The 26,293-nt window shown below is 33.9% G+C and overlaps 1 protein-coding gene and 1 long non-coding RNA gene across 3 annotated transcripts; one reads left to right on the top strand and one right to left on the bottom strand.

Moving 5' to 3' along the window:
* Positions 1-175: 175 nt before the first annotated feature.
* LOC141683371 (agmatine deiminase-like) lies at positions 176-23,502 on the top strand. Its single transcript, XM_074488070.1, is given in 10 exon segments — positions 176-13,147; positions 19,430-19,543; positions 19,645-19,734; positions 19,836-19,920; positions 20,017-20,072; positions 20,181-20,329; positions 21,503-21,612; positions 21,834-22,066; positions 22,286-22,444; positions 23,266-23,502. Coding segments are annotated over 10 exon segments (1,170 nt in total). The 5' UTR covers positions 176-13,060; the 3' UTR covers positions 23,353-23,502.
* Positions 23,503-23,891: 389 nt separating this feature from the next.
* On the bottom strand, positions 23,892-25,641 carry LOC141686614 (uncharacterized). Of its 2 annotated transcripts, none has more exons than XR_012560745.1 (3): positions 25,194-25,641; positions 24,759-25,111; positions 23,892-24,645 (listed from the first exon to the last, which is right to left on the bottom strand). It is a non-coding gene; the product is annotated as an uncharacterized LOC141686614 (long non-coding RNA). The 2 variants fall into 2 exon arrangements; XR_012560744.1 differs by having other exon boundaries at positions 23,892-24,605.
* Between the last annotated feature and the right edge of the window lie 652 nt (positions 25,642-26,293).

The raw sequence follows: 26,293 nt of genomic DNA, 5'->3' as shown, positions 1-26,293 counted from the left end.
GGTTCTCTAGTTAGGAGAAACAATCTAGATAGAAAATCTTGTATTCTCTCTCAAGAAAGAAGCTAAGTTCTAAACCAAGAACTTATAGATTTTGTAGCAAAATATGTTTTACATATTTGCATTGTTATTTATGTTTAACATCTATTCTACCAAATCATTGATAACAACCAACTGCTAAAGCAAAGTCGATCAAAAAGTAAACATTTAAGCCAAAACACATTCACCCTGTGTATTGTATTCATATCTAACAATTATGTAATCAAGATTTATTTATTTCCTATCAATACCCTAAAATCATTATTATCATTCTAAATCGATTCGAACCCACAAACCCTAATTTTAATTCTCTATTCTTGATTGACTATGTGTTCAATTCAATCATATCTCCATGTTTAAATATATATATATATATATATAATACTCGAAATCATAAGCCTTAATTGCATAAATCCGATGTTCAACTCGGATTGAATCGGTTTAATCGGCGATATCCTTGTTCTGGTGATCAACGGTGATAGTTCATGGAGGTTCCAAACTCCCTTCGAAATGATCAAGCTTAGAACAGTGGTCTCATCTTCAAACCATCTCAACTCGGTGTCAACTCGATGTGCTCTATGAGTCAAAGAAATGATGAACAGAACCCATTCGAGTCAGAAATTAACAGCTGGATTATTTACCCTTTGAAGGGTGAATACAGGTAAGTCTGTGAGATTCAAGGCCGCAGCAAGGTAAGTTCTTTTTAAATATTTGAGGATAATTATCACTGTTGTATTGAGTGATTCAGAATGGTTGGATGTTTGTGAGGTATATAATTTTATTATTCTGTTTGTTCATCACAGTTTGATGTATGTGGTGCATTGATCTGCTTTCAATTAAAGAAATGTTTGAGTTAATTTATTTAGATTAGGAGTTATCTGCTATTTTGAAATCATGAGTGTTTGTAAACTTTTGTGATTTAAGGATTTAGATTTATACAATCACCATTGATTTCCAGTGTTTTATTTTAATGATGAGGCTTGAATATTGTTAATTTACTCTTGGGAATTCACTGGTACTTGTTTCTTTTGAGTGGTATTACTTACTGCATTGTATACATATCTAGCTTGTTGTATCTCTCTAGCATACCTTGATATCTTGATGACCGGCCTTGTATCAATAGATTGCATACTCTCTTGTATAACATGCTTGAATTGTATTTTTTATACTATTTCTTACTCCAGGATAATTGGAAATGTTCTTGATTCACCTTTTTATATTCTATAATTCTTCATGTTCAGTGCATGCCTAATTGAATCTTAATTCCATTTATTCATCTAATTAGCTTGTACTAGGATTGTTCAGCCTTCTTTGTTGTGTTAGTTGGTATTGCTGATAGTGTTTCTCAGGATGACATTGTGTTTGCTTATATACCTTATTTATTGTCATCTATAATGAAACTATGATTCCTAATGCATACATCACTAGGACACAGGGTAAGCACACAAATGTCACTTTCTTATGGACTGCATTGTTTGACCTGATCAAACCTTGATCTGTTCCCAGAGTAACCGATCACTAGATGCATTTTCACTTGCATTTTTCCAGTTTTGCACCTTTGTGACTTGTTCTGTGAAATACATTATGTGCCTCTTTGTTTGTTTGGCTTGTGATCTGTCTGAGGAAGAAAGTTTTCTTTGTGATATTCTCTCTGGTCTCATTTCATTTAAGATACTAGTTTGCATCTTTTGGGATATCTACTTCATATTTGTACCCCCAGTTGCCTTCTTTTATTTTATGTGTAGCTTTTTAAGTAGATATAGTTTACAGTGTCCTTGTTAACTATTGATATCCACTTCTTAATACAACGGTAGCACTGTTTAGTGTACTTGTGTGCAAAATGTGTCTCATGTGTTCAGACTTTCTGCATGGCATGTATATTTTTTAGCATATGCATGTATTCTATTTTTGGATATATATAGTGCACTTTTGATGCACTCACACTCACACTTTCATCTCATTTATTTCTCTGTGCTTCTTGCTCTTTAAACAGTTTGTCTATTTGCTCTTAAATTTCTTTGTTTTCTGCTTCTTATTTTCATTCAATGGAGAATGAAAATGATGTAGTTAACACTATGCTTTCTCTAAGCACTCAAAACACCACCCTTGCTTCTTCTTCTAAGAACAATAGTAACAGGAAAAAATAAAAGAAACTTGTTGAGATTTTCTCTCCTAGGTCTTCTTCTGCACCTCCCACACTTAGGAATGTCAAACACAAACTCCAGCATGGTTGTCTTGTCCACTTGGACAGGAGGACTGAGCTATATGGCATGTTCACTAAAGCCAACTTGGGACCACTTCTCTTCTTTAAAATCAGAAAAATCCTTAAAAATCTAGTGCATGAGTTATATAATAACTTGCAAGTCAGGAAAAAAGCTTATGATTTAACTAGTTTAACTACTATGGTCAATGGGAGAAGCATTCTCCTTGATCATATTGAGTTAGGAAAGGCTCTGAAGATCTCTGACAAGGTATTGAATCTGGCCAACATTGACATTTCTAAAGAGTTTATTTTCATCAAAAGTGAATACAAACTCTATCTCTCTGTACTTTGTGGAATTGAGATTCCTCATGACATGTTCAATGAAGATAATGGCATTTCATATGAACACTTTACCCACACTTTTCAAAATTTGGCTTTGATCATGGGCAAACATTTTTTTAAACACATCTAGTGCCAAGCTTATGATGTTTCCTGAGATAAAACTCATGTATAAGCTTGCTAGTCACAAGGTGAACTTTAACATTCCCTCCATGATCATTTATCACATGATTGATGCTTTCAAAAAAGGGTACATGGCATATGGATTGTTACTAACCAAAGTATTTGAGCACTTTAATCTCAATGTTGATCGGTTACCACACTTTCAAGTCACATCAACTATTTCTGACAGGTATAAGAGAACCATAATTCCAATGGTTGGCTGTGGTGAACTTCATGTGATTGATCTTGGCCCTATTGTCTCTACTACTGCACTACACCTACACCAGTTGTGCCTTCTTCTCAAATCAATTTTGAGAAGGAGTTTGCAAAACTGAAAGAGGCCCATGAGGAACTTGATGCAATGTTTCAGTCCCTTCAAGATGCCTATAAGAAGGTTGTAGAAAAGATACAAGTCACTGAGGCCAAAGTTGGTGTTTTGGTTGATATTCTGAGCAATACTGTGTCTAGAGCTGGTAAGAATGAAGATGGGTTGTCACGGCTTATCAATGTCCAACTAGGGTTGATAGACATTTCATTTCTACCACTCATGTCTGAGTTGGAAGCTTCTCCAGTGTTAGGAGTTGTGAGTGATGAGCCAGTGACAAATGGTGAGAATGCGATGGAGACTGATTTGGTTGATAATGCAATTATCAACAATTCTGCCTATGAGACCATGGATTAAAGGATCTTAGTATCTGATTTCTACATTCCTATAGAAAAAAATCTAGGATGGTGATAGGAGTGCTTGAGATCAGTCTACTATGTGCTTTTGCTGTTAAAGTTGTTTTTTGAAATTCCCTAAGTAGCAATGCTATAATTCTGTGTTTCTGCATTCCCTAAGTTGCTTGACTATAATTATATGCTTGTACTCTATTTTAGTTGATTTGTAATAATTGATGGCTGGTAATATTTATAGTATGTAATTTGACCTATTTTCAGTTTTATTGGTCAAGTTAGTGATACTGCAAGTAGTTAAGTTGGAAAGTTGTAATCCTTGACCGTAATGTGTAATCATCTATGTAATTCTAGTTTTGCAATATATGCACATGTGTTTTTAATTGCAAATTTCCTTATTGCAATCACTGTATAGTTTGATAAAATGCATAATTGTCAAGATTAAGATAACAATTCTCACTTTGAGTTGTTGATCTATTTTTGGGAAATTAGGCTTGCTGCATATTTGGAATGGACTCAATTTTAACATATTTTCTTTACAAAGATATCAGATTTTATTTTATCTCTCTAGTTTAGTTAGTGAGGATTTATATTTGTATTAACTAACAATTTCTTACAGGATGTATCATATGGATTTAATTATGTAATCTAAGAATAATAGTGTCAAACTATAATACTTGAGTTTATATTTTTTAGATTGGCCCTAATATTTCCCCTCCTATGTGTTATTCTTTGTTCTGTTCAAATTTGACAAGTCCCCTCCTTGTATTCTTTTTACAGGATTTGTGTGTTGGAGCTTTTATTTTGATATTTTATCAAAAAAGGGAAGAGAATTTAGTGTAAAATGTTATAGAAATATATAGAAATATAATTGCTTATAATTGATTGATAAGGAAAATCAATATTTTTCGAATACAACATGCCAAATATTTTAAAATCCAGAATAATTTGTAAAACAAAATCAGTTGCAACAAGTTATATAATTCTCAAAAACAAACATGTATAAAATTTTGAAGAAAAATCGAATTGTTCAATTCGAATGGAAATGGTATTCAAGGTTAAGAAATTGAAATTCTTAAATTTCAATATTTGTTCTAAATTGGATCATTCAAAAAAGAAATTGATATGTATGGTACACTTATCAAAATGGATAAAATCCTTCTAACCTTGTATGATTTAATTTGTGCAAAATTACATCCTTGTTTGTAAAAAGAGACATGTTTTAAAAATGAAAAATATTTTCATCACTTTAGGGGAAGTGTCAATTAGACTTCTAAAAACTATAAACTGCATATAGATAGATGCAAATACGTAGGGGAAGTTATTACTCACACACATATATAATTTTACAGTCGTAGTTTTAACAAAATATCAAAAAAGGAAGATTGTGAGATACAGTCTTTTTCATAGGTTTTGATTATTTTGTTTAAAACAATTAAGTATGAAATTAAATTAATAATCGAGGAAGTTTACTAAATCAGATAGTAATCCTCCCCTAGGTTTGTATTTGTGGTATTTTTCGAGAATCAAGTCAATATCGATTTATCTGGACTTTTATCCCTAAAACATTTTCCGACGAAACTTAAATGACATAATTTGGGATAGATATATCAACTTGATGATATGCTATAATCTAAGTTATTTTTGTCAAAGTAAGAACATGCAACGACTAAAAGTACGAAAATCGAGAATTTTTAAAACACCGCTTTTTTGAGTTTCAACTGTCCAAATTATTTAAAAGCGTGTCGAACTTAAAATTTTTACTCTCAAATATAATTTATATATTCATTCGAATATAAATATCAAATTATCTTGCCAAATGTCGTGCCAACAGATCAAATAAAGATTTTACTCTGAAAAACCCTGATATGCTCATTTATCCGGATAAAATAAATATAAATTCAAACGTAATTATTCCTCGGACCTCATAGTCACTATTATTTATGGAATATTATGTTTGAACATATATCAAGTCAAAACTTTTGTCTGAATTGTTGGTAAAGATAAATGTTTTTTTCGGTCGTTCCGGAATGTTGTTTTAAGGTTCGAAAAATCCGAAACGATACTTAATAATATCTTTTTGACTTGAAACTTGAGATTTGACATATAATATATTTATTTCTAATATTGGTAGGAATTTCATAAATTTTCATGACTTTTTCCGGTCGCTTAAAAGTCATATAGATGGTGAAATGATTTCAAGGTGAAATTTTTACCATGATCCCCTGGGATTATTTTTAGAGGATCCCCAAGTTTCATATTTTTAAGTGATTTTTCAGTTTAATACAAAAACGCATTTTTATTCGTCTTTCTCGCATTTATTCGCTTTATTTTGAGATGTTTAAATATGGAACAAGTGAGGAACATTTTTGTATGATAAAATCAGTTGTACAATAGCTCTTGGATGTGTGCAAAGGTCAACCAACAATTTTCCTTGATTTAAGGAAGCTTGTTCCCATTTTTGGCCACATTTTCGCCTATTTTAACACACTTCCTCACATGCATTCTTGAAGCCATTTTGAACAAGAAAAATTCTGGAGTTTTGCCATCTCATACCTTTCTCTTTTGCAGTAGCAAAAACCTCTCCAAAGTTCTAGCAAGCAAACCTTTTTATTTCTTAAGTTTCATACCTTTAAAAGCTTGTTTTTGCCCTTTTGTTGCTCAAATATCTCACACCTTGTAACACTTACTTAGGTAACTTAAATACCACTTTCTTGCAGCCTCTAAGTGTCCCAAAAACCTCCCAAAATTTCGTTTTTATTGTCCTTACTCTGGCCAATTTTTCGGCCACTTTCCGGTAACTTTTCGGGTTCGTTTTGGTGTGTTTTCGGCTTCAATGCTAATTTGTATCTCTTGTAGATCACTCTTTAATTTAAGAGGGGTTTGAGCCTTTGTAAGGTCAAGAGTCATAAGTTAGGTAATATTTGTGTTAGTGCTTAATTATTCGATCTTTTGCGCAAATATTCCGTTAGTTTACAATCTTGTGTATACGTGCTAAACTAGTTAAATCTTGTTTGTACACATAATTTGTAAAAATATTTAGGAGAGTTTTTACCTCAAATATAGAGTAACTTAAAGACTCGCTCTTATTCCGAGTTAAAAGCTATTTGTATAAATTTCGTTATAATTATTAGAGATTTAAGCAAAACGCTTCCTTGTCGAATATTTGCAAGTTAGTCCATTTTATTTCCAAGTTGAAGTAAAATTTGTATAAGTCGATATAATACGATATAAACAAATACTTCCTTGTTTGAAATAAAAAGAGACTTAAACTAACAAAATTCCGAGGTTACGAATTCTTTTATTAGTATCGTTATAATTATAAGAGGCATAAGCAAAATATCTCTCGTTGAATATTAGTAAGTTTATTACAACTTCGAATCCAAGTTCAACGCAACTTGTATAAATCTCACTATATTATTTAGAGATATAAACAAGACTTCCTCGTTGATTTACAGAAGTTAAAATAACTTCGAACACTAAGTTTAAGGTTGCTAGCATAAATCTCATCTACTTTAATTAGAGATATACACGAGCCTTACCTTTTCTAAACTAACTCCTTTTGTTCTTAACAAACTAAGAATAGAAGTTGTTCAAAGATTGTTTAATCAAATCAAGCCGAGTCTCTAGACTATTCTTGAAACCCAAAATATCAAGGTACATATACCTATCATCTTTAGAACATGTGGTCCAACTGGATATTATTCTCCCATTAATGCAAACGTATGGTGCCTTATTATTGTCAAATCTTTCTGACGAGCTTATCCTTCAAACATCCTTTGAAGGTGCTCAATCATATCATAAACATCATTATGCTCTTATTTCTCCTAAAGCTCAGCACTCATATTTACAAGCATGAGACATGAAACATCAGTTGCATAATTAATTTGCTTATGGTAAGCATTTTGTTCAGCACATATTTCATTCTCAGCAAGAAGAAATAAGGGAGGGGTTTGAGTAACATCCTTGAACCTGATGACAATCCTCAAGTTTCCATGTCAATTGAGGAAATTATTTAATGTCATCTTATCCTTCTCAAGGACTATTACATAGAGAAGTTATATGTGTTATTTGTCATTTGATATCTACAATATTAATGTGCATAAAATGACTTAGTCTACAGATGATCATTAAATTATATTCAAGTGATTATTCATATATATATATTCACAATATATATCTCCCACTATTTATATCAAATCAATAGCCCTAACTATTAATTCGGAAAAAATATCTTCTATACCCTTTCTAGTGAGTCAAGATCAATATTTCACCATACGTTAGGTCAGCTTTGGCTTTTCTCCTAAAACATGATTATTTAGGTAGACAACATTTGTCAATTATATCAACTATATAACTCTTGGACAACTTGGTGGAACAACATTTGTTCATATCTATCTAATAAATCTCCCCAAGCTCTATGCATCTAAGTTCACAATCCTATTGTGATAACTTAGTTAAGTCAAACCCAATAGTCAAAAAGTATCAATATACTTCAACACATCTCCCACGATAGATGAGAGTACTTCGCTTTAGCGAACCCACTCCTTATCAATCTAGGGGTTAACACATTGGACTCATTGGAATGCATGTGATCAACTTAATATTAACTTTAGGGATTTGTTAATTTTAAAACGATAATGATCCCATCATAAAGAAATTCCCAATTTTTCCTTGAATAAAAGACTTCAAATCAATATTTGTCAGTGGTTTGATTTCTAGGTAGTGAGGGAGTCACAACGGTCTCGCTTAAAACCCATAACCTTATAAGATCAATGAACTCGCTTTTGACAAAATCACCCCATATCAGAAATAAAGAAAATTTGTATTCTATTTCGTGTTTCATAAACACTAGAATATCATAATCGTTTGTTTATTTTAAAATCTTGAGTTGTTACAGATTTTATCTTGTTTAGAAAGCATTGCATGGGTGTCGTATCAAATACATACATCCTAAATCTAATTAAGCATGCATCTTCATAAATTACTCTACACATGCATTTATCATATGCGCATATATATGTAAAGTGCAACAAATAAACGTGGTTGGTTATGGTTTTTTCCTATGTGATCTTCATCAAGCTAATGACAAAGATCTAGGTCAATCTAAGGTGAAAAATAAATACAAGCTAACTATTACATGTCTTCTTTCTTGTATTGCTTCCTTGAATGGCCTCCATGTGGGATTACCCTTTCTTGATCTTCAAATCTTCATATCTTCGTGTACATTACGAGAATGAAACATAAAACTAATCTAATGAACTTACAAGAAGAATTCGAGTTATATTCGAGATTTAATAATTACAAGATCGAATGACATGCAAGCCGTATTTAAAAAACCAAAATAATTAACCTAATGTCATAAGCCATAACCATCCACCATGCTCAATTAACACATAAGAACATGTTAGAACATATAATCTGATCTTAACATATCATACCCATCATGATCTAATTATAAAAACTAAATATGGAAAAAATCAGAAAATTCGAAATTAAATTTGATAACATTAAATCGCAGATTACTGGCTTTAAACGACATCAAACGCTTTTTAGATCAGTCGATGATAGCTTTAGCTATGAGTTTCGTTCAGACGCTCGATTCCATATGAAATAGCGTATTCGTTTGCCAAAATCGGACACCAGACCCAAATTTCTGCAAATCCGCTGCATCCAATTCAGAATCGTATCAAATACGATTCATATAATAAGAACAAACACAAAACATGTATATATCAATATATATACAGCTTATATAATCATCATATGATTATACAACTCTCATAAATATCACATATTCAAAACATATACATACATACGCATATATAAACATAACAACATGTAAAATATACAAAATCGCATGCATAACATTCATGTAATATTGTATACATGTTATCATCAAACCAGTAAACACATAAATAAATTAAACACTTTTCGCAAGTAGCTCTGATGCCATTGTAGGGTTTCGAGCACATAAACGCAACAGAAACAGTAACTAAAAACGTGAAAACCCAGAATTTTTGAAACCCACCGCAGGATCCATGCAAAAAAGATATATTTAATTCGTAGACCAGATTGTTTATCTTAAGAAGCTTTACCAATTGGTTGACTAATGGAGATCCAAAGCTTTTTCAATCACCACGCATCCCGCTCTCGCGATCTACGCTCTATCGGTATCCACACGAATACTTGAACTTACAAGATTGGATGGGTACTAGCACAAACTCGTTTTTCTTGTTCTCTCCATCTTCTCTCTTGGTGGCTAGGGTTTTACTAAAAGTCTTTCTTGCAAAATCAGCCACACAAGAGATATTATGTAGAGAGTTGAAAAATAATTATAACTCTTAACTAATTAGGAGTTATCATTAATTCAAAATTCCTATTTGTATAATATTTAAGTCACACTTAATTATTTAACAACTGAATTTCATAATTAATATTAGTAAATTCGAATATCATTATTTAAATAATTAATTAAGTCATATTCAATTAATATTATAAATAATTCGAATTACTTTAATATAATTTAAATTCAATTTAAATTAAATAATCCTTCAAGCATTCTTAGTGTGTGACCCTATATGTTATTATTACGTTGACAACGAATTTTAAATCTAATTTAAAATCGCAAACAATGAGCGGCATCTAGTAATACATCATTGCTACCCAAGTAATAATAATTGAATTGGTGATCGATTAAACCTTTCGTGAATAATGTACAATGTAATATAATCCCTTTAACCAAATATTATAGATTAAACTAGAGGCATGTAATGTGTCATCCTCATCATAGTTTAATCCAAGTTTCCTTGATCAATGAGTAGACTATCATATCAAATCAAAATTTGAGCTTGGCCACGCATTTCATAGTCTAGCGCACACAAGGGGCCAATAAAATCACTCCTAAAATAGGAGGGTTAAATCTCATCTAGATCATTCATATTTCTCATATGATTCATAATATACCCAATGTTCACTTTTATCATTACTAGGTCAAGGATAACTTTTAATGGAATCAATGTGTATTAATTCTCGTATAGAAATATAATGACTTCAGGTCTAAAGATCATTACATCATTATCACTGTGAGAATTACTTATGACACAACAGACATGTAGAATCTCACATCGGGTCTGTCCAACACCATGTACATTTACATCTGCCTGTGTTTTTGACTTTAGTATCACTATACCTATGATCAATGAGATGTGATCATCAGTCAACAAATACACCGGTCTTAATGCATTATTATTGTCCCTTAATAACTCGACTAGGGACCTTTAAGAATATTGATACTATTCTCTAATCGCGTTTCTAAGTCATGTACTTAGAGATATAGAATTCATATCATATTCCAAAGACATTTATTAATCTAAGATTTATATCGTGGTAAATTAAGAATTAATAAATTTTATAGGGAATAATCGATAGAACATAAACATTAATAATCCAAATATCTTAAACTAAAACATTATAGTGTTGTCATTTGGGCACAAACACTAACATAAATCTCATATAAAGATATAAACGAAAGCTTCCTTGTCGAATATTTACTAAACGATTTCTTTTATTTCCGAGTTGAAGTTGATTTGTATAAGTCTAAAGTAATCACATAAACAATAAACTTCTTCGTCTGAAATATAAAGTAACTTAAAGACTCGCTCTTATTCCGAGTTAGGAACTCTTTGTATAAATCTCGTTATAATTATAAGAGATATAAGCAAAATGCTTCCTTGTAGAATATTTGCAAGTTAGTCCATTTTATTTCCATGTTGAAGTAAAATTTGTACAAGTCGATATAATACGACATAAACAAATACTTCCTTATTTGAAATAAAAAGAGACTTAAACTAACTAATTCCAAGGTTACAAATTTTTGTATAAGTCTCGTTATAATTATAAGAGGCATAAGCAAAATATATCTCTTGTTGAATATTAGTAAGTTTATTACAACTTCGAATCCGAGTTGAACGCAACTTGTATAAATCTCACTATATTATTTAGAGATATAAACAAGACTTCCTCGTTGATTTAAAGAAGTTAAAATAACTTTGAACACTAAGTTCAAGGTTGCTCGCATAAATCTCATCTACTTTAATTAGAGATATACACGAGCCTTACTTACTTTGTTCTTGAAGTTGATACCAACCTTAATTTCGAGTCGAGAAATATTCGTATAATTTAATATACGAAATAAAGTCTCCTTGTTTGTATTAAGTGGTTTATCTTAATTTGTTAAAAAGCCATTATAACTATTTGTTATATTTCTCCCGAAGCTGTTTAATAACAAACAAGATACACTTGAATTTTGTTCAAGTAATTAATATTCGGCCTTAAATTATATTTGGCCTTATATTTAATATCTTAATAGTGCTTGTATTTAAAACGCCCCTGTTGTGTTTGATACTTTGCATATTATTTAAGATATTGAATTATCTCTCGGTTTAGTATTATTATATACTAATCCAACCTTCTTTCTTACTTAAAGGAATTAATAAGTCGTAGTGCTTGTATTATATCCTTTAACGTGAGGTGAAGTGAGGTGAGGTTATTCTCGCTCTAAGATCCAAGTCTTAGACACGCCGACGGAGAATTGGGTGTCTACGCACCGTGAAGAGGAGGAAAGAGTCAAGACCCGATCTAAGATTTAAGACCGGCAAAGGGTGTAGATATAAAATCTACGCAAAGGGTTGCATAATTTTGAGGAGGTAGCGTGGAGTTACGCTCCAAGACAAGCTTAGAAGAGTTCCACTTAGATTGTGAGGAAGTAACGGGGAGTTACGTTCCAAGATTAGTCTAGCAGGTTTTACTATTGTATTTTGAGGAATTAGCGGGTAATTAAGGTCCAAGACAAATACATAGTGTTGTAAAGGGTTCTCCGTCTGCTATTAAGGAGTTTCTTTATAGTGGAGAAAATCTCGAGTCCGAGAAGGAGATCGGGGACTGGACTAGGGGTGAGTAGACTCCATTTGTGACAGTCACCCACCGCAAACCAGGATAAAATCGACTATCTCACATTCTACATCTTTACCAATTTATCTTTTCGCACTCAACTTACTTATTTGCAAGTAATAAATTTTCAACGGTAAAGAAAATTTGAAAACGCCAAGCTCTAAAATTTAAAAAGGTTATAAGCTCTTAGTTCCTTTAGCATATAATCCCCGGTTACTATGCAGCGGATACGAATATATATATATATATATATATTTTTTTAACTTTCCTACGCTTTTTTATCATTTTTTCCGCTACTTTATTAATTTTCTTGAACCGCGTCCGGATGGAGTAACAAGTTATTGTGAAACGGCAGGGTTTTCAAGGGGTAGGATGTGGTTTGGTGTAAGTAGAAGGTCGTTCAACTTGATATAAGCAGTTACTTGAACGAGGTCAATCTGATATACAGTTTTCTCTATTTTCATACATTTCTCCTTTTAGCTCTTCCACAAGTTAACATAGCTGAGAGGTTTTATGGTGAAGCCCTTGCTTCCAAGCATCAAACAACTCTGAGACCAGATCTTTGATTGTGTTTGCGCATTGTATGCTTCCAACGTCATTTGATTATTCAAAAATCTTACTCAACTCTGCTTGCTCATTGTTAGGATCTACTAAACAAATATAACGAGGGGTTGTTAGAAAATATAATATATAATGGATTTGGAAGGAAGCCCAGTAAGCCATCGATTCCACATGCCTGCTGAATGGGAACCTCATTCCCAGACTTGGTTGGGTTGGCCTGTAAGATTTCAGACTCTCTTTACATACATAGATTGTTTTGTTTTTTACATAATTGCTGTTTTTTTAATATAAGGGTTTTTGTGTTTTTATTACAAGTTGCTAAAATGTTCTAGTTATGTTTATTTGGGGGAATGCTTTATCCCATGTAGCTTTTAGTTTTTTGTATCCGTTTTGCTCCATTAAATTTGACAGACACAGATTTTTATAAGACATGGATATTGTCTGTAATACAAAATATATAATAATAGTCATTGAGTGTTGATGCCAATTTTTGTCATGGACTACACATCAAATCACATTAAGATTTGTAAGAGATATAATAATTAGGGTTGTTGATATTTTGTGAGAAAATAAGGGTTTATCTGATTTGGGGCTGCACTTGGGAGAGTTAATTCTAAAAGATAATAGAATTTCGAGTCCATTCTCAAGGTGCCTAAGTATCCTTCTATAAGAAATCAATCCCACGTAGTTCTTATTGGGCCAATACTCCTTTTCTTTAATAAGAGCAAGTCCCCAATATTTACTAGTAATTACTATTTACTGAAAGTTTCCTTAGTGAATACTTATTGTTGTTTTGCTTTCTCATGTCCGTAAGTTAGAATAATTTTGACTTATCATGATGGTCAGGTATTCGAGGTTCTTATCGTCTCTACCTTTACATCAAGGTCTATCAGTACGTACAAGGGTCTCTGACCTTATATCTTTTAATTTTAATGTTTCGTACGCACGAATAATTCTCTTAGTTCTCTAGTTCCTCTAGGATATAGTCCCCGGTTACTACGCACATAGCAGCGGGTACAGATATATCTTTTTTCATATATTACTCCTTTTAGCTCTTCCACAAGTTAACATCGGTGAGAGGTTTTATGGTCAAGCCCTTGCTTCCAAGCATCAAACAATTCGATCTTAGACCAGATCTCTGATTGTGTTTGCGTATTGTATGCTTCCAACGTCATTTGATTATTCAAAAATCTTACTCAACTCTGCTTGCTCATTGTTAGGATATATCCGTATAGGATATTTCTCCTGCTAGCCTTGCCACAATTTAAACATCCGTGAGAGGTTTTATGGTCAAGCCCTTGCTTCCAAGACTCAAATAATTCGATTCGTGCCCAAATCATGCTTGAGTCTGCTTGCGCATTATATGCTCCCAAGCTTCGGGTAATTCGATTGTTATAAAATTATACTCGACTCTGCTTGAGCATTGATAAGATTGTCTGTAAGCCACAACATTGTTTGAGGACTCTACTTACCAATATCTCGTCTTCCGGTACAAAATTCCAGGTATATGAACCATCATAGCATTTTAAAGCAAATTTTTGGTTCAATTTGTGCTTTCAATCCTTAATGGTCTATATAAGTACCTTTGATTCAGATTGTGCACTAAAGTGTTTATATCTTCTGACCCCAATTAATTTATCACTTCAATATTGAAGTTGTACATTACTAGTCTAGGACGAATAAAATTTATTATCCTGATAATTATCCACGAATCACAAGTCTGGATTTGACCAATTCGTTATCCCATGCGTGGATTACAGATCATGAATTTTCTTAGTTTATTGCCTCAAATACAATTGTCTGTTAATAAGAAAAATGGATCATTTGTGTAATTGCAGTTGAGTCGGTACCCCTAGTGATTTATTGTCCTTATAAGAAAGGTACATCACCAGTTTGGGCTTGATAAGTCTGTGAACGTCAATTATAATTCCATTGCATAACGCTTGAAAATATTTGTCCTACTTGACATTAGACTCGGTCGATCTCGATTTCCATATTGCATCCTCTGATAAGACATGTATTCTGGAAAGCCTTTGTGCATGTTCAGTTAACTCCCAGAAAGCTTCTTATCAATGCATTCGTCTTTGCAATTTTGTGCCAGGGAGCTTGAATTTGTATGCTGGCCTTAGCTTCTTCGTAAATTATTTATACCAAATTTGCTGCAAAATGGCTCGTACGCGGCTGCATTTGGCTACTTTAACCTGTTGTAACTTCTCATTTGTTCCAGCATAAATTTAAAAATCTGCTAGCGTGCTCTTCAGGTTATAGTCTCTTCTAGAGTACTCTTTCTCTTGCAAGGAACTAATTAAAGCTCGCCAAGGATAGATTTTTCGCTCGCCTGGGCTTGAGTTTTGCAGCTTGCCTCGGCTTGAGCATTTGTTCGCCTGGCTTAAGCTTCCGCCCACCTGACTCGAGCTTCTGCTCGCCTTCTAGCATTTTCTTTTAAAGCCATGCATTGTTGTGTATTCTTTTTCTGCGTATGGCCTGGAGAAAATTGTTCCATAGAAAATTTAAGTGTTTCCCTGCACATGACATCTGATCTGCCACCGACCTTTCTTTCCATCACCGCGACTTCACCTTTGAATTGTACTTAAGTCGTGAGGAGTTTCCTTAGCCGAGCCATTTAGTGAAATTAATTTGTAGACGACCGAGTTTCGTGTGTGTTAGTTACTCTCAATTTGTGCTTCTAACCCTCAAAGTCTGTATAATTTCTTTGATTGGATTCCACACTAAAGTGTCCCCCCAAGTGATTTCTTACTTCTATTGTAAAGTGGTAATCACTTGTCTAGGATGGAGGAGTTTGTTGTCCTCTTTAAAGCTTAGCTTTGGAATGCGGCTTGCCTTTTAACCAAGAGCCTTTGTACTATTCAAGTGTCTTTACTCGTGTGGGTTAGTCCTTCCGAATAAATGTTTTGCTCTATGGATTACTGACCCTTGGAGCCGTCAAGCTTATTATAAAATGAAATTTTCATAGCTTGGACGAAATGAAATGCTTGTCAATATAGATACTGATAAATGGTAATATATGCATGCTTCAGTTTGAGGTGTTGACTCCTTCATTTCCATAATGCATTGCAGCCTTCTTACTGACTTGATCTTTATCAAACATATGACGACATAGTATTGTACTGGACTGAGGCATCGAACGGGGGGGGGGGGGAGTTGAGACGCGCCTTCACTTTATTTGTTGAATTTCAGGCATTTTTGAAGTATTTGTTAGTCTAGCACAGTGTTGTTAAATGCGCGCATAAGCGCTCGCATAAGCAAAAAGTGATGCGATGCGAGGCTGAAGCGCCTCGATTCAATTATGCGATGCAAGTTTACTGAAGCGCGCTTTTTGGTGCGCTTAAACGAGATGCAAGAAGCGCAAAAAAGTGCGCTTTTTAAATTTTGTTGACTAGGTTGTTGACTGGGCCTTTGACCGGGTCTCTTTGTAAGGAAAATGGTCATAAAAAACCCTAAAAGAGACCAACACAAATCATACAAACGATATAGACATAGAAAACACACACACACACACACGGGCGATTGAACAAGATCTGTGCTGGATTATCTCCTTTCTGGTAATCATCTTCAGTGCTGGATTGAAAATCTTCAAGAAGATGAAGAGCCTGATGATGATGATTTTTAGTTTAAGTTAATGATGATATTTAGTTTTTGTCAAGTTATCAACTATCAAGAAGTACATGACTAGTTTATAAGACTTTTAGTTGATTCTCTTTATTTATTTTGTTACAAAGACTTCATGTTTTTGCCTTAAATTTGAATCTGGTTATTATTAACATATTTTATGACAATCTAATTTGCTGATTACATGTTAATTCATTCTTATACATTTTTTTCAAACTGTTGCATTTTATTATAAAAAACGCGCTTCTCGCGTTGCGCTTATGCTCCAGGAGCCCTTTGCGCTTCAGTGCGCATCTCGCATTTAATAACACCGACTCTAGCTCTAGCACTGAAATATGTGCCACTCCATTCTGTCCCTAACACTCATCAAATATAATAACAATTCTTTGGCAGAACCTCTAGCCTAGCTTGTCCAAATCTTTCATGCTATAAAGCTTCAGGTACAATTCTAGTGCCTTGGCAGTTGCTTCAAAGGGTTCCAGATTGAGGCATTCTCTGGGCTCTAGTTCTGCGACTTCTTAGAAAAATGAGACAGCTGCTTTTTCTTCTTTGTTTTGTTCTTTGTTAAAGCTGAAGTTTTCTTTTTATAAATTTTTTTTTGCTGCTTGCCGCTTTAAGAACCATCCAAAAGTTTTTTGAGGACACAGTAGAATCAATTTTTTATCAATGGAATTTTCAACATGCAGTTTCCAGTGCTATATTTTATTCTTCAAAATTCGGAGAGTCCAGTATAATTTCGTTTTTCTGGACTGTACATGTTACATTGTGGCACCAATTTGAACCAAACCTTATTGATGCCATTTCTTGGATTCCATCAGTACTGCTGTTTTCGACCTGGCGAGTGATTGACTGAGGAGTCAACGGTGTGACTGCGCTGCGTCAATATGTGACGAGCTATCTGTTTTGGGATACTTTATCAATGTCATTTGCAGCTGGTTCTCTTGGGATGCTTTCTTGGTTGCTATTTGCGTCTTCTTTTTTTAACTGCTTCTTTGCACTCCATCGCATGAGAAATAGTCTGGAGGTGCATTTTAAGCGAAGAAGAGTTTACAGCTGGTTCTCCTAAATGATAAGTTCAAATTTCATAAACTTGGCTTTATTTGTTCCAGTGAACAAAGTTAACAACGCAAAGAGGTTGGAGCATTCTTTCTGGTAGTGCGAATTCAAAATATTTTCAGTGTTTATCCATCTCTTGGTGGCCTCTGAATTGCTTGTCTCTTGGTGGCCTCTGAATTGCTTGAAGAATGCGTTCAGAGTGAGTTTATGCGGCTAGTTCAATAGTTGGTCTCCGATCATTGATTCTTGTTGCTGGTGTGTAGACTTAAAAAGTATCAAAAATATGAACCTCTCTTTTCTTCTTCCAGCATTTGTTCTAGTACCACAGATTCCATCATATTGAATTATTAATCTACCACTTTAGGTGGTGAGGATCCTGCTAGAAAATTTGTTGACCGTTGGCTAGGAGGAATTCAGTAGATTTCTGTTAATTTCCATTGAACCTGAGAAGAGAAAGTCAGCCGCTGCACAAGACTGGTCAAAAGAATTAAATATGTTGAATGTGTCTGAGCCAAAAGAATTATTGGCCGTTCTCTTGATTCCTTTGGTCTTCAAATTGAAATGATGTGATTCAGTTCATCTACTTTGAGATAGTATAATATGAAGCGAGAAGATATTTTTTTTTTTGTAGATTTCACCCTCAGAGATAATGGTCGAAGATCATTGGCATAAAACTAGCTAGTTACTTCAGAGCTAAACATTTGTTTCATGGCCTTCCGAATGATAAATGTTGCTCCGCGTGAGTAGTCACTTGGCTTGGTAGCAATAAGCGGGTCAACTCGATTTACAGAGTTTTTTGACACACACCTCTTCACATGAACTTTTGTGTCAACCAAGTTCTTTGCACTCTTGAGCAGAGGACTTTTACTTTTTGTAGTCAATGCATCGAATGAAATTACACATAACAATCTTGCAAGGCTGTTGACTACTGGAGCTGTTTTACTAGCATCCACTTTGTCCAGGAGTTTTATGAACATGCATCCTTCTTTCTTTGATCTGATTTGATGAAACCTTGTACAAGGTGGATTATTTGACAAGGCAGCCACAAAATTTTATCATGCTTTTGACTTGTCTGTAAGTGTTTTCTTTTGTTCATCGTTATTATTCCTACACAGTTTCTTTAAGTTGTAAAAAGTTCCCCTAGCGTTTCTGGTCAGCCATGGAGAATTGCAAGTTTTAAATTTCTCTATACGATTCCCATAGACGGCGCCAAATGTTGAAGCCAATTTTCGTCACGGACTAAGCTTCAAGATTAAATTTATAATCGGGTATCCTTATAGAGCTATAGAAATTAGGTATTATGATATCGATGATAATTTGGGAGAAGGTTAGGATTTATGCTGCTCTTGAAAGAATTAATTCTAATAGAATTTGGGGGTCCCCTTCTCAAGTTGCCTACGTATCCTTTTATAAGGAATTAAGCCCACGTAGTTCTTTAAATGTTATATGATTCTGTTTAGGCCCATACTCCTATTCTTTAGGAGCCAGTCACCTATATATGTTAAGTTTCTATCTTTATTATATTCCCAATAGTATTGGGGTTCTTGTGTGTAAAGATTAGTGACCCATTGGGTCTATTCTAATCCTTATTTACGGACCGATATCCATTAAGAAATCGTGTTTATATTATGTATCAACACTTTTTATTGCCCAATTGATCTGGCCCGAGTGCATTAATTTTTTTCTATTTGTCTCTCGTTCAAATTGTAGCAAGTTACTTTTAAAATATATGGAAGTAAGAGTTAGTAGTGTAGTTTTTTGGTTTAGATGTACTTACTATATGCACTCTTACTAAAGACAGGCTATAACTTGTAGGAGCGTGGTGACAACTGGAGAGATAACGCTGTGCATGCTCAGAAGGTTTTTGCCAAGGTGGCCACTACAATCTCAAAATTTCAGCCAGTCACCGTCTGTGCTAGTGCAGCTCAGGTTCGTATTTTCTTGCAATTCCAAACATGATAATCTGATTTAGTTAGTGATTACTGTCACAAGCTTGGTACATAATTTGGACATCTTTTACCTCTGGTCAGTGGGACAATGCACGCAGACAGTTACCACATAGTGTTAGGGTCATCGAAATGAGCATGAATGACTCTTGGTTTCGTGACTCTGGGCCAACAGTGAGTTTTTTCGTTTTGTTATTATGTTATCTTCTGCCTTATTTTTTTTGGTGGTTTAATCTGGAGAAATGCTAAGATGGTGACTTTTCTTGTTTGTTTAGTTTGTTGTAAACAAGAGCAAATCAAGTCTAGGAAAAACAACAAATAACGTTGCTGGTATTGATTGGAACTTCAACAGCTGGGGTGGTAAGATTGTTTCTGATGCATTTATATTTTGTAATTCACTACTGTGTTGCTGCATGCTTTTGTGTTACCATTTAACCAGGTCACATAATGTTACAGGTGCTGAGGATGGTTGTTACACCGATTGGAGTCTCGACCTTCTTGTTGCGAAGAAGGTTAGTGAAACTGATAAATACCTGGTCTTGGTTGTGCAATTGTTCTTTGTCTAGAAAAGTACGTTTCAATAAAGGGCCTCACATATTTTAACTTGCAATTCTCCGTAGATAATTTCAATTGAAAGGCTTCCTAGGTTTCCTCAATCTATTATCCTTGAAGGCGGTAGCATCCATGTGGATGGAGAAGGTCAGTGCTGCACTTACGTATGATAAAATAAATTCAAGGAGACTTGCTCTTCCAGTACATATATATTTTTGTGTGTGTGTGTGTGTGTGTCTGTGTGTGATTATCACTACATATGCATATGTCTTTTCTGTTTTCTATACCAGCAGCTTTTTATATATATATATAAAATTGTTCTCAGGCAGGCTTGATCGACATGTAATTAACGATAAGACGATACTCGTTTTTTTCTTAATTGTTTTTTTGCAATATGCTGAAGAATAGATTAAGCAAAGAAACTATCACCTATGCTATGAGATTCTTTTAATCCCTTGCCAGTTATGAAATATGCAGACTGGAATCTAAGTACAATGATTATAAACAAAGGATTCGTATCACTGATTGCATGAACTCATAGAATTTGAGAATAGTGTTTTAGTGATTTTAAATTCGGTTAATTTTTTTGTGTATCATGTAGACAATGGATCATTAAATTTGAAACAGAGCAAGTATGAGGGATTACTATCCTATCGCACTTAATAGCAAAGTTTTAACTATCCTATCACTTCATAGCAAAGTTTTAAGTGCAAAAGTAGCTTTTAAAGAGACGATATCGGTATTTCTCAGCTCTCACTACTCCAATTCTATAGTATATAAAGTATAGTTTATTTTCAAAGATCATGTCACCCTATTAATATTATAGTGCTACTAGTATTAAACATCGAAGACATATCCCACTTCAGTGTAGACTGTAGCACAATTGATGTTTGCAGAAGATTCTCACACCTTTGTCTGTATAATAAGATTGACAGCAGCAGATCGAAATATGAAATATTTATAGGACTGCATAGATTTTCATTACCAGTAAATTTTCAGAACTACTCTCCCTACATCCACTTTTCTTTTTTAAGTGCACCACATTCAGTTGGCATATATGTTACTCAGACTCTTCATTTTACCTGACACTCGGACTCGGACACTTATTTTAAGCCAAACATGCATATTTTTTAAAATGTTGCCGAGTCTGATACTTGGACACGTGTCCATGTCGGACACTTCTAGCCGAGTCCGAGTAACATAGGTTGGCATTAACACTGAAAGCCGCACTGCATCCACGAAGAATATAACTACTACATCTCTAAATTAGTTTCAGCACTTTGTTTAGTACATGCGTTTAAAAAGCCTCATTATACTGGATATGAGATGTCTTGCATCGATATAACTTCCATATCTGAGATATGTAACTTGTTTGCTTTGCTTACTTCAGGAACTTGAATAAAAATAGGAATCCTCACCTTACTAAAGTACAGATTGAGGATGAACTTAAAGCATATTTGGGTGTCAAGAAGATTATATGGCTGCCTCGTGGATTATATGGTACCTACTTATATCCATAGAATGTTGTCTCATCATCTCATGTCATTTACTTCAAAACACATGTTTTCTTGATATAGAAAATTTATGTTTCTTTTCTTTTCATCCGAGTATTCTTGTCATGGGTTTCTGACTGGCTTTCTATCCCTGCTATTGCCTTGTGGATTATATGGGTTTCTCTTTATTCTTATGTTCATTTCTGAAATCCGTGCATGGTTTTACAGGTGATGATGATACTAATGGTCATGTCGACAATATGTGCTGCTTTGTTAAGCCTGGTGTGGTTTTGTTATCATGGACTGATGACAAATCGGACCCACATTATGAGAGAGGTGCTGAAGCCTTTTCTGTTCTTTCCAACTCTACAGATGCTAATGGTAGAAAATTTGAAATCATTAAACTCCACATACCTGGACCACTTTATATGACTCAGGAGGAAGCTGATGGAGTTATTCAGGTGTAGTATTCTCTAGACTAAGTTAGGCTCCCTCTGGTTCACTTTCAGTGGCATGTACTCATTACAGTTTTCCCTTCTAGAATATTGTGTTGAATTTAACAGTAGTAATCTATAGTTCTTGCCCACTGCTATACTCACCTATAGTATGATGAGATCATATTATTCATTTGTGATTTTTTCCATCTTTTGAGTAGTCAAGTTGCTAGTTTTTTGAAACAGGATGGGAATGGTAAACCAAGACTTGCTAGTACAAGGCTTGCTGCTTCCTATGTAAACTTCTACATTGCTAATGGAGCTATCATTACACCACAATTTGGGGATAAGAAATGGGATGATGAAGCCGTACGGGTCTTGTCTCTGGCCTTTCCAGATCATGAAGTAAGCAGTTCTTGCACTTTGTTTCTTGTTTATACAATCATATTGCAATCTTAAATTAAATCCATGAAGGAGGCGGACACAATGTTTAAGGATCATAAATTTATACTTTGCACCTAAAAGTATTAATTATAAATAATCTAAATAATTTTCTCGCTGCATTTGCATTTTAAGTTACTTCAAAGATTTGAAACCAATACTTCTCATTTTTTTTAATGAAGGTAAACTCATAATAAGAACCTTAACCTTTTATCTCCTGAAGACATTTACTTTTTAAGATATTACTGCTTTGCCTTAAATTGTGTTTTTTCTAATATACGATGTGTCCGAGGGTGAGTGGGGTATTCTATTGTGATATTGTGTCTGTCCCATATGACTATTGTCTGAGTGGGGAATTCTTTTGTCGAATTATCCTCTATGCAAGCCTTACTGCCTTAGCCATTAGCCAATGCCAATGCAAACCAATAGCCTTTGGGGATTTTATTGGTTTATGTTCTTGCAACCTCAATGTTGTTGACTTCCAGATACTTGATCTGAACCACCAGAATGGATTGCTCATTAGGTCAAGTACTTGACTAGCTGAGTCCTCCACAATTTAGAAAGAATGAGCCAAGAACAACTCAGACAAATAAAGCCTTGATAGATGGCCTCCAGTACTAATGGTTGGCTAACTCCAGTTCTAATGGTTGGATAACTTAATGAATGGACATTGTATATACTTTCGGTCTTAGTGCATGCTCAAACGAGCAGTGTTATTTGTTGGATCCTCATTCTTCTTAGTTATTCTCATTACTAAATAAGCAATTTTCTGTTTCTTTGGAAAGGTGGTAAGAATAGAAGGCGCTAGGGAGATTGTTCTGGCTGGTGGAAATATACATTGCATCACACAACAGCAACCTGCATGTCCATGATCATTCACAAGTCCATTGACATGTTGCTGAACATTCATCCAGTGATTATAAGAGCAGATTTTTAATGTCTTCTGCTACCGGAATTTTAGTACATTGTAGACATCAAATCCTTTTAAGTTGCACCTCTATCTAACGACAAAATTACAACAATTTTCACGCTTATAATTGAGTTTTAAACCTTTACAAGAATAATTAGCTGCAGTAAAAATCAGTGACATTTTAGTAAGGGTCACAAAAAAATTCTCAAACTTACAGAAATTAAGTGGTGACTTGAGAAAAATTCCTACTAATTTTTTAAGATAAGTTTAATCTGAAGTTTTATTTTGTCAAGTCAGATATGAAGTTTCATGCAAAATCCTACATAAATATATTTGGGAAATGATCAATAGTACGTTTTTGTTATTGGTTTTTCTGATTGATACCACTGAACCTTTTTATCTTACAGGTGATACCACTATGTATTTATCTGTTAAATAAAAATAGAATTATGTGAAGCAAACGTTATTCAGAAGTTTAAAAATAGTAAAAAATGACATGTAACCCAACTGAAATTCAAATTTCCCGGGCTTTTAGCCTTTGCAACAGTCTAAGTTAATAAAAACAGGGGATCAAAAGACAGGAGTCCCAAAAGAAACTAGCATCCACATGTGCAAACAAAAAGAAGCATAACAGTTGGTTGAGTCTTACAAAAAGCCCTGCAACAAGCATAAACTAAGTAAATCTAAAGCCTTTGCTGAGATTGAGATTCTGGGCACTGTGAGCTGTTGGCCTGGGACTTTGAGTTGCTGCTGCCTTTGCTTGTTTTGCTGCATTAGACTGATTCCAACTGTTGGGTTTTTAATGACAGGAGTCTTCCCACTTGCTTGCATCTCCTTCTTTTGTTTCCTTCACTTCCTCCCCCTCTTCTCTCCTTATGTTCCTACAAGGCCTTCCAATCCCTCTCTTCAAAGTTAGTGGTTTGATAATATGTAGGTTCTCATATACCAAGAACTGACCACCTTTAGTGGATCAATCTTGGCATGAATCATAGCTCTGATAGCATGCGTACAAGGGAACCCATATATTTGTCATGCTCCACAAGAACAAATCTTGTTATTTAATGACAAGGGGAATTGAGACTTACCTTCATGAATCTCGTACTCCCCTGATTTAGACATATAAGCTTTGTAGCTTATAATGTCCTTGCTAATTATTTTCACTAGCTTCACAATTTTGGGGAAGAGGTCTGTATCTTTCCAGACCATTGATGCTTCCTGTCAAGTTGCCATCCTCATCATACACACTCTCCTTATTCTTGTTACAATTTAGAAACATGATTTTTGCATATATCAAATTCATGAGCTCAAATGAATACTCTGCATACAAGCATGAATTTTTCAACATAGAAAGATAAGTAAAACAAATACCTTCCAGTAGAGTTAGGACAGGTCTGCATCTGTCAATTCCCAGAGTAGAGTTAAAACTTTCCACAAAGTTGGATGTATTGGAGCAATTGCAGACATTAGGGTGAAACTTGTGTTTTGACCAAGTAAAAAGATCTCCCAACTCACCAAACTACTCAACTACACTGTCACCCCCTTCTTTTAGCATCCTTTCCATTGCCTTCCTGAAGGTGAATTGAGAGGTAAAATTGCACGCTCTCCAAAATAATATGTACATCAAAGGTTCAGGAATTTTTTCTTGAAATTTCTGCTCAATGTCTGCAATAATACCTCCTTTTTGCAGTAGGCCAGACATTTTCAATGGCAATATCAATTCCCTAACATTGGTAACAAAACATAGTCAGTAAAACAAAATATTGGTGGAAACAAAGCAAACAAGAACATAATAATATAGCATACTTTTTGTCTATATGAGATTATAGTCCAATCTTTTCTACTAGACTCCTTTACTATATTGTAAAGGTTCCATAAGAAAAAGGACCAATTGTCCTTGTCTTCAATAATGACAATAATATAGGCCAGAGGAAATATCTCATTATTTGGGATAAGAGAGAACCTAGGACTCCTCCGACAGTCAATGATTTGAAGAAGTGTTTGGTGATATAGGTGGTGGAAGGGTAATATTGGATGATCTTATTCTGGATGGTCTTTTTGGTATTTTTTGGCTCTCTTTCCCTTCCTTTTAGCAGGAACATGCTCAAAAACTAGGTCATCATTCAACTCAAGTTCAAAGACCCCTTCTAGTACATTGTCCTCTGCATTATCTTCATTGTCCAGATAAACACCCTCCTCTTCTATTACATTATCCCCTGCATCATCCCTTTTTTTTCTTCAATGATTACATTCACAGTGGTACCACCTGTAAGACAAAAAGGTTCGGTGGTACCACTTAAAAAAGCGAATAACAAAAGAGTACTATTAATAATTTCCCAATAAATTTTGATGTTCTTTCTTGACTGATTTTGCAAAGTAATTAATGAATGTTCTCTTAATGTCTTAATGATAATGTTGTGCGAGTCAATTGTGTGTTGTTCCTTTACCTTTTGCAAAATAAAAAAAAAAGAATAATGTTTTTAAGACTACCAACTTATTTATTTAGATATATGTGTCATGTTCACAAGATACGTCCACACACATAAAATATTCAACTTAAACTTGAATGATACATGTTATATACTTAAATTTTAAACTGAAAGATACAAATGTAATATTTTTGGATAATACGGATTATTTACATTTTCTCTGTATGTATATATATATACCAATAGTATGAGTAAATAATAAATGAATAAAACTCAAAAATAATCAAGCAATTTGAATATATTATAGTTTCAAAGTTTTTTAGTAGATAACAATTTAAAAATCGGCTTTAGTTTATTTTTTTTATAAATTAAAATAAATATCCAATTAAATTTATATAAAATCAATACTTAATTTTTAAAATGTACAAATGTTAATACCTAATAATTATGTATTTTCAAATACTTCACAGGCCTTAA

This window comes from Apium graveolens, chromosome 9 (assembly GCF_009905375.1).
Source record: "Apium graveolens cultivar Ventura chromosome 9, ASM990537v1, whole genome shotgun sequence".
NCBI classification, from domain to species: Eukaryota; Viridiplantae; Streptophyta; class Magnoliopsida; order Apiales; family Apiaceae; genus Apium; species Apium graveolens.
Note: the sequence above shows the minus strand (reverse complement) of the source record. Positions and strands in the feature narration are given on the sequence as shown.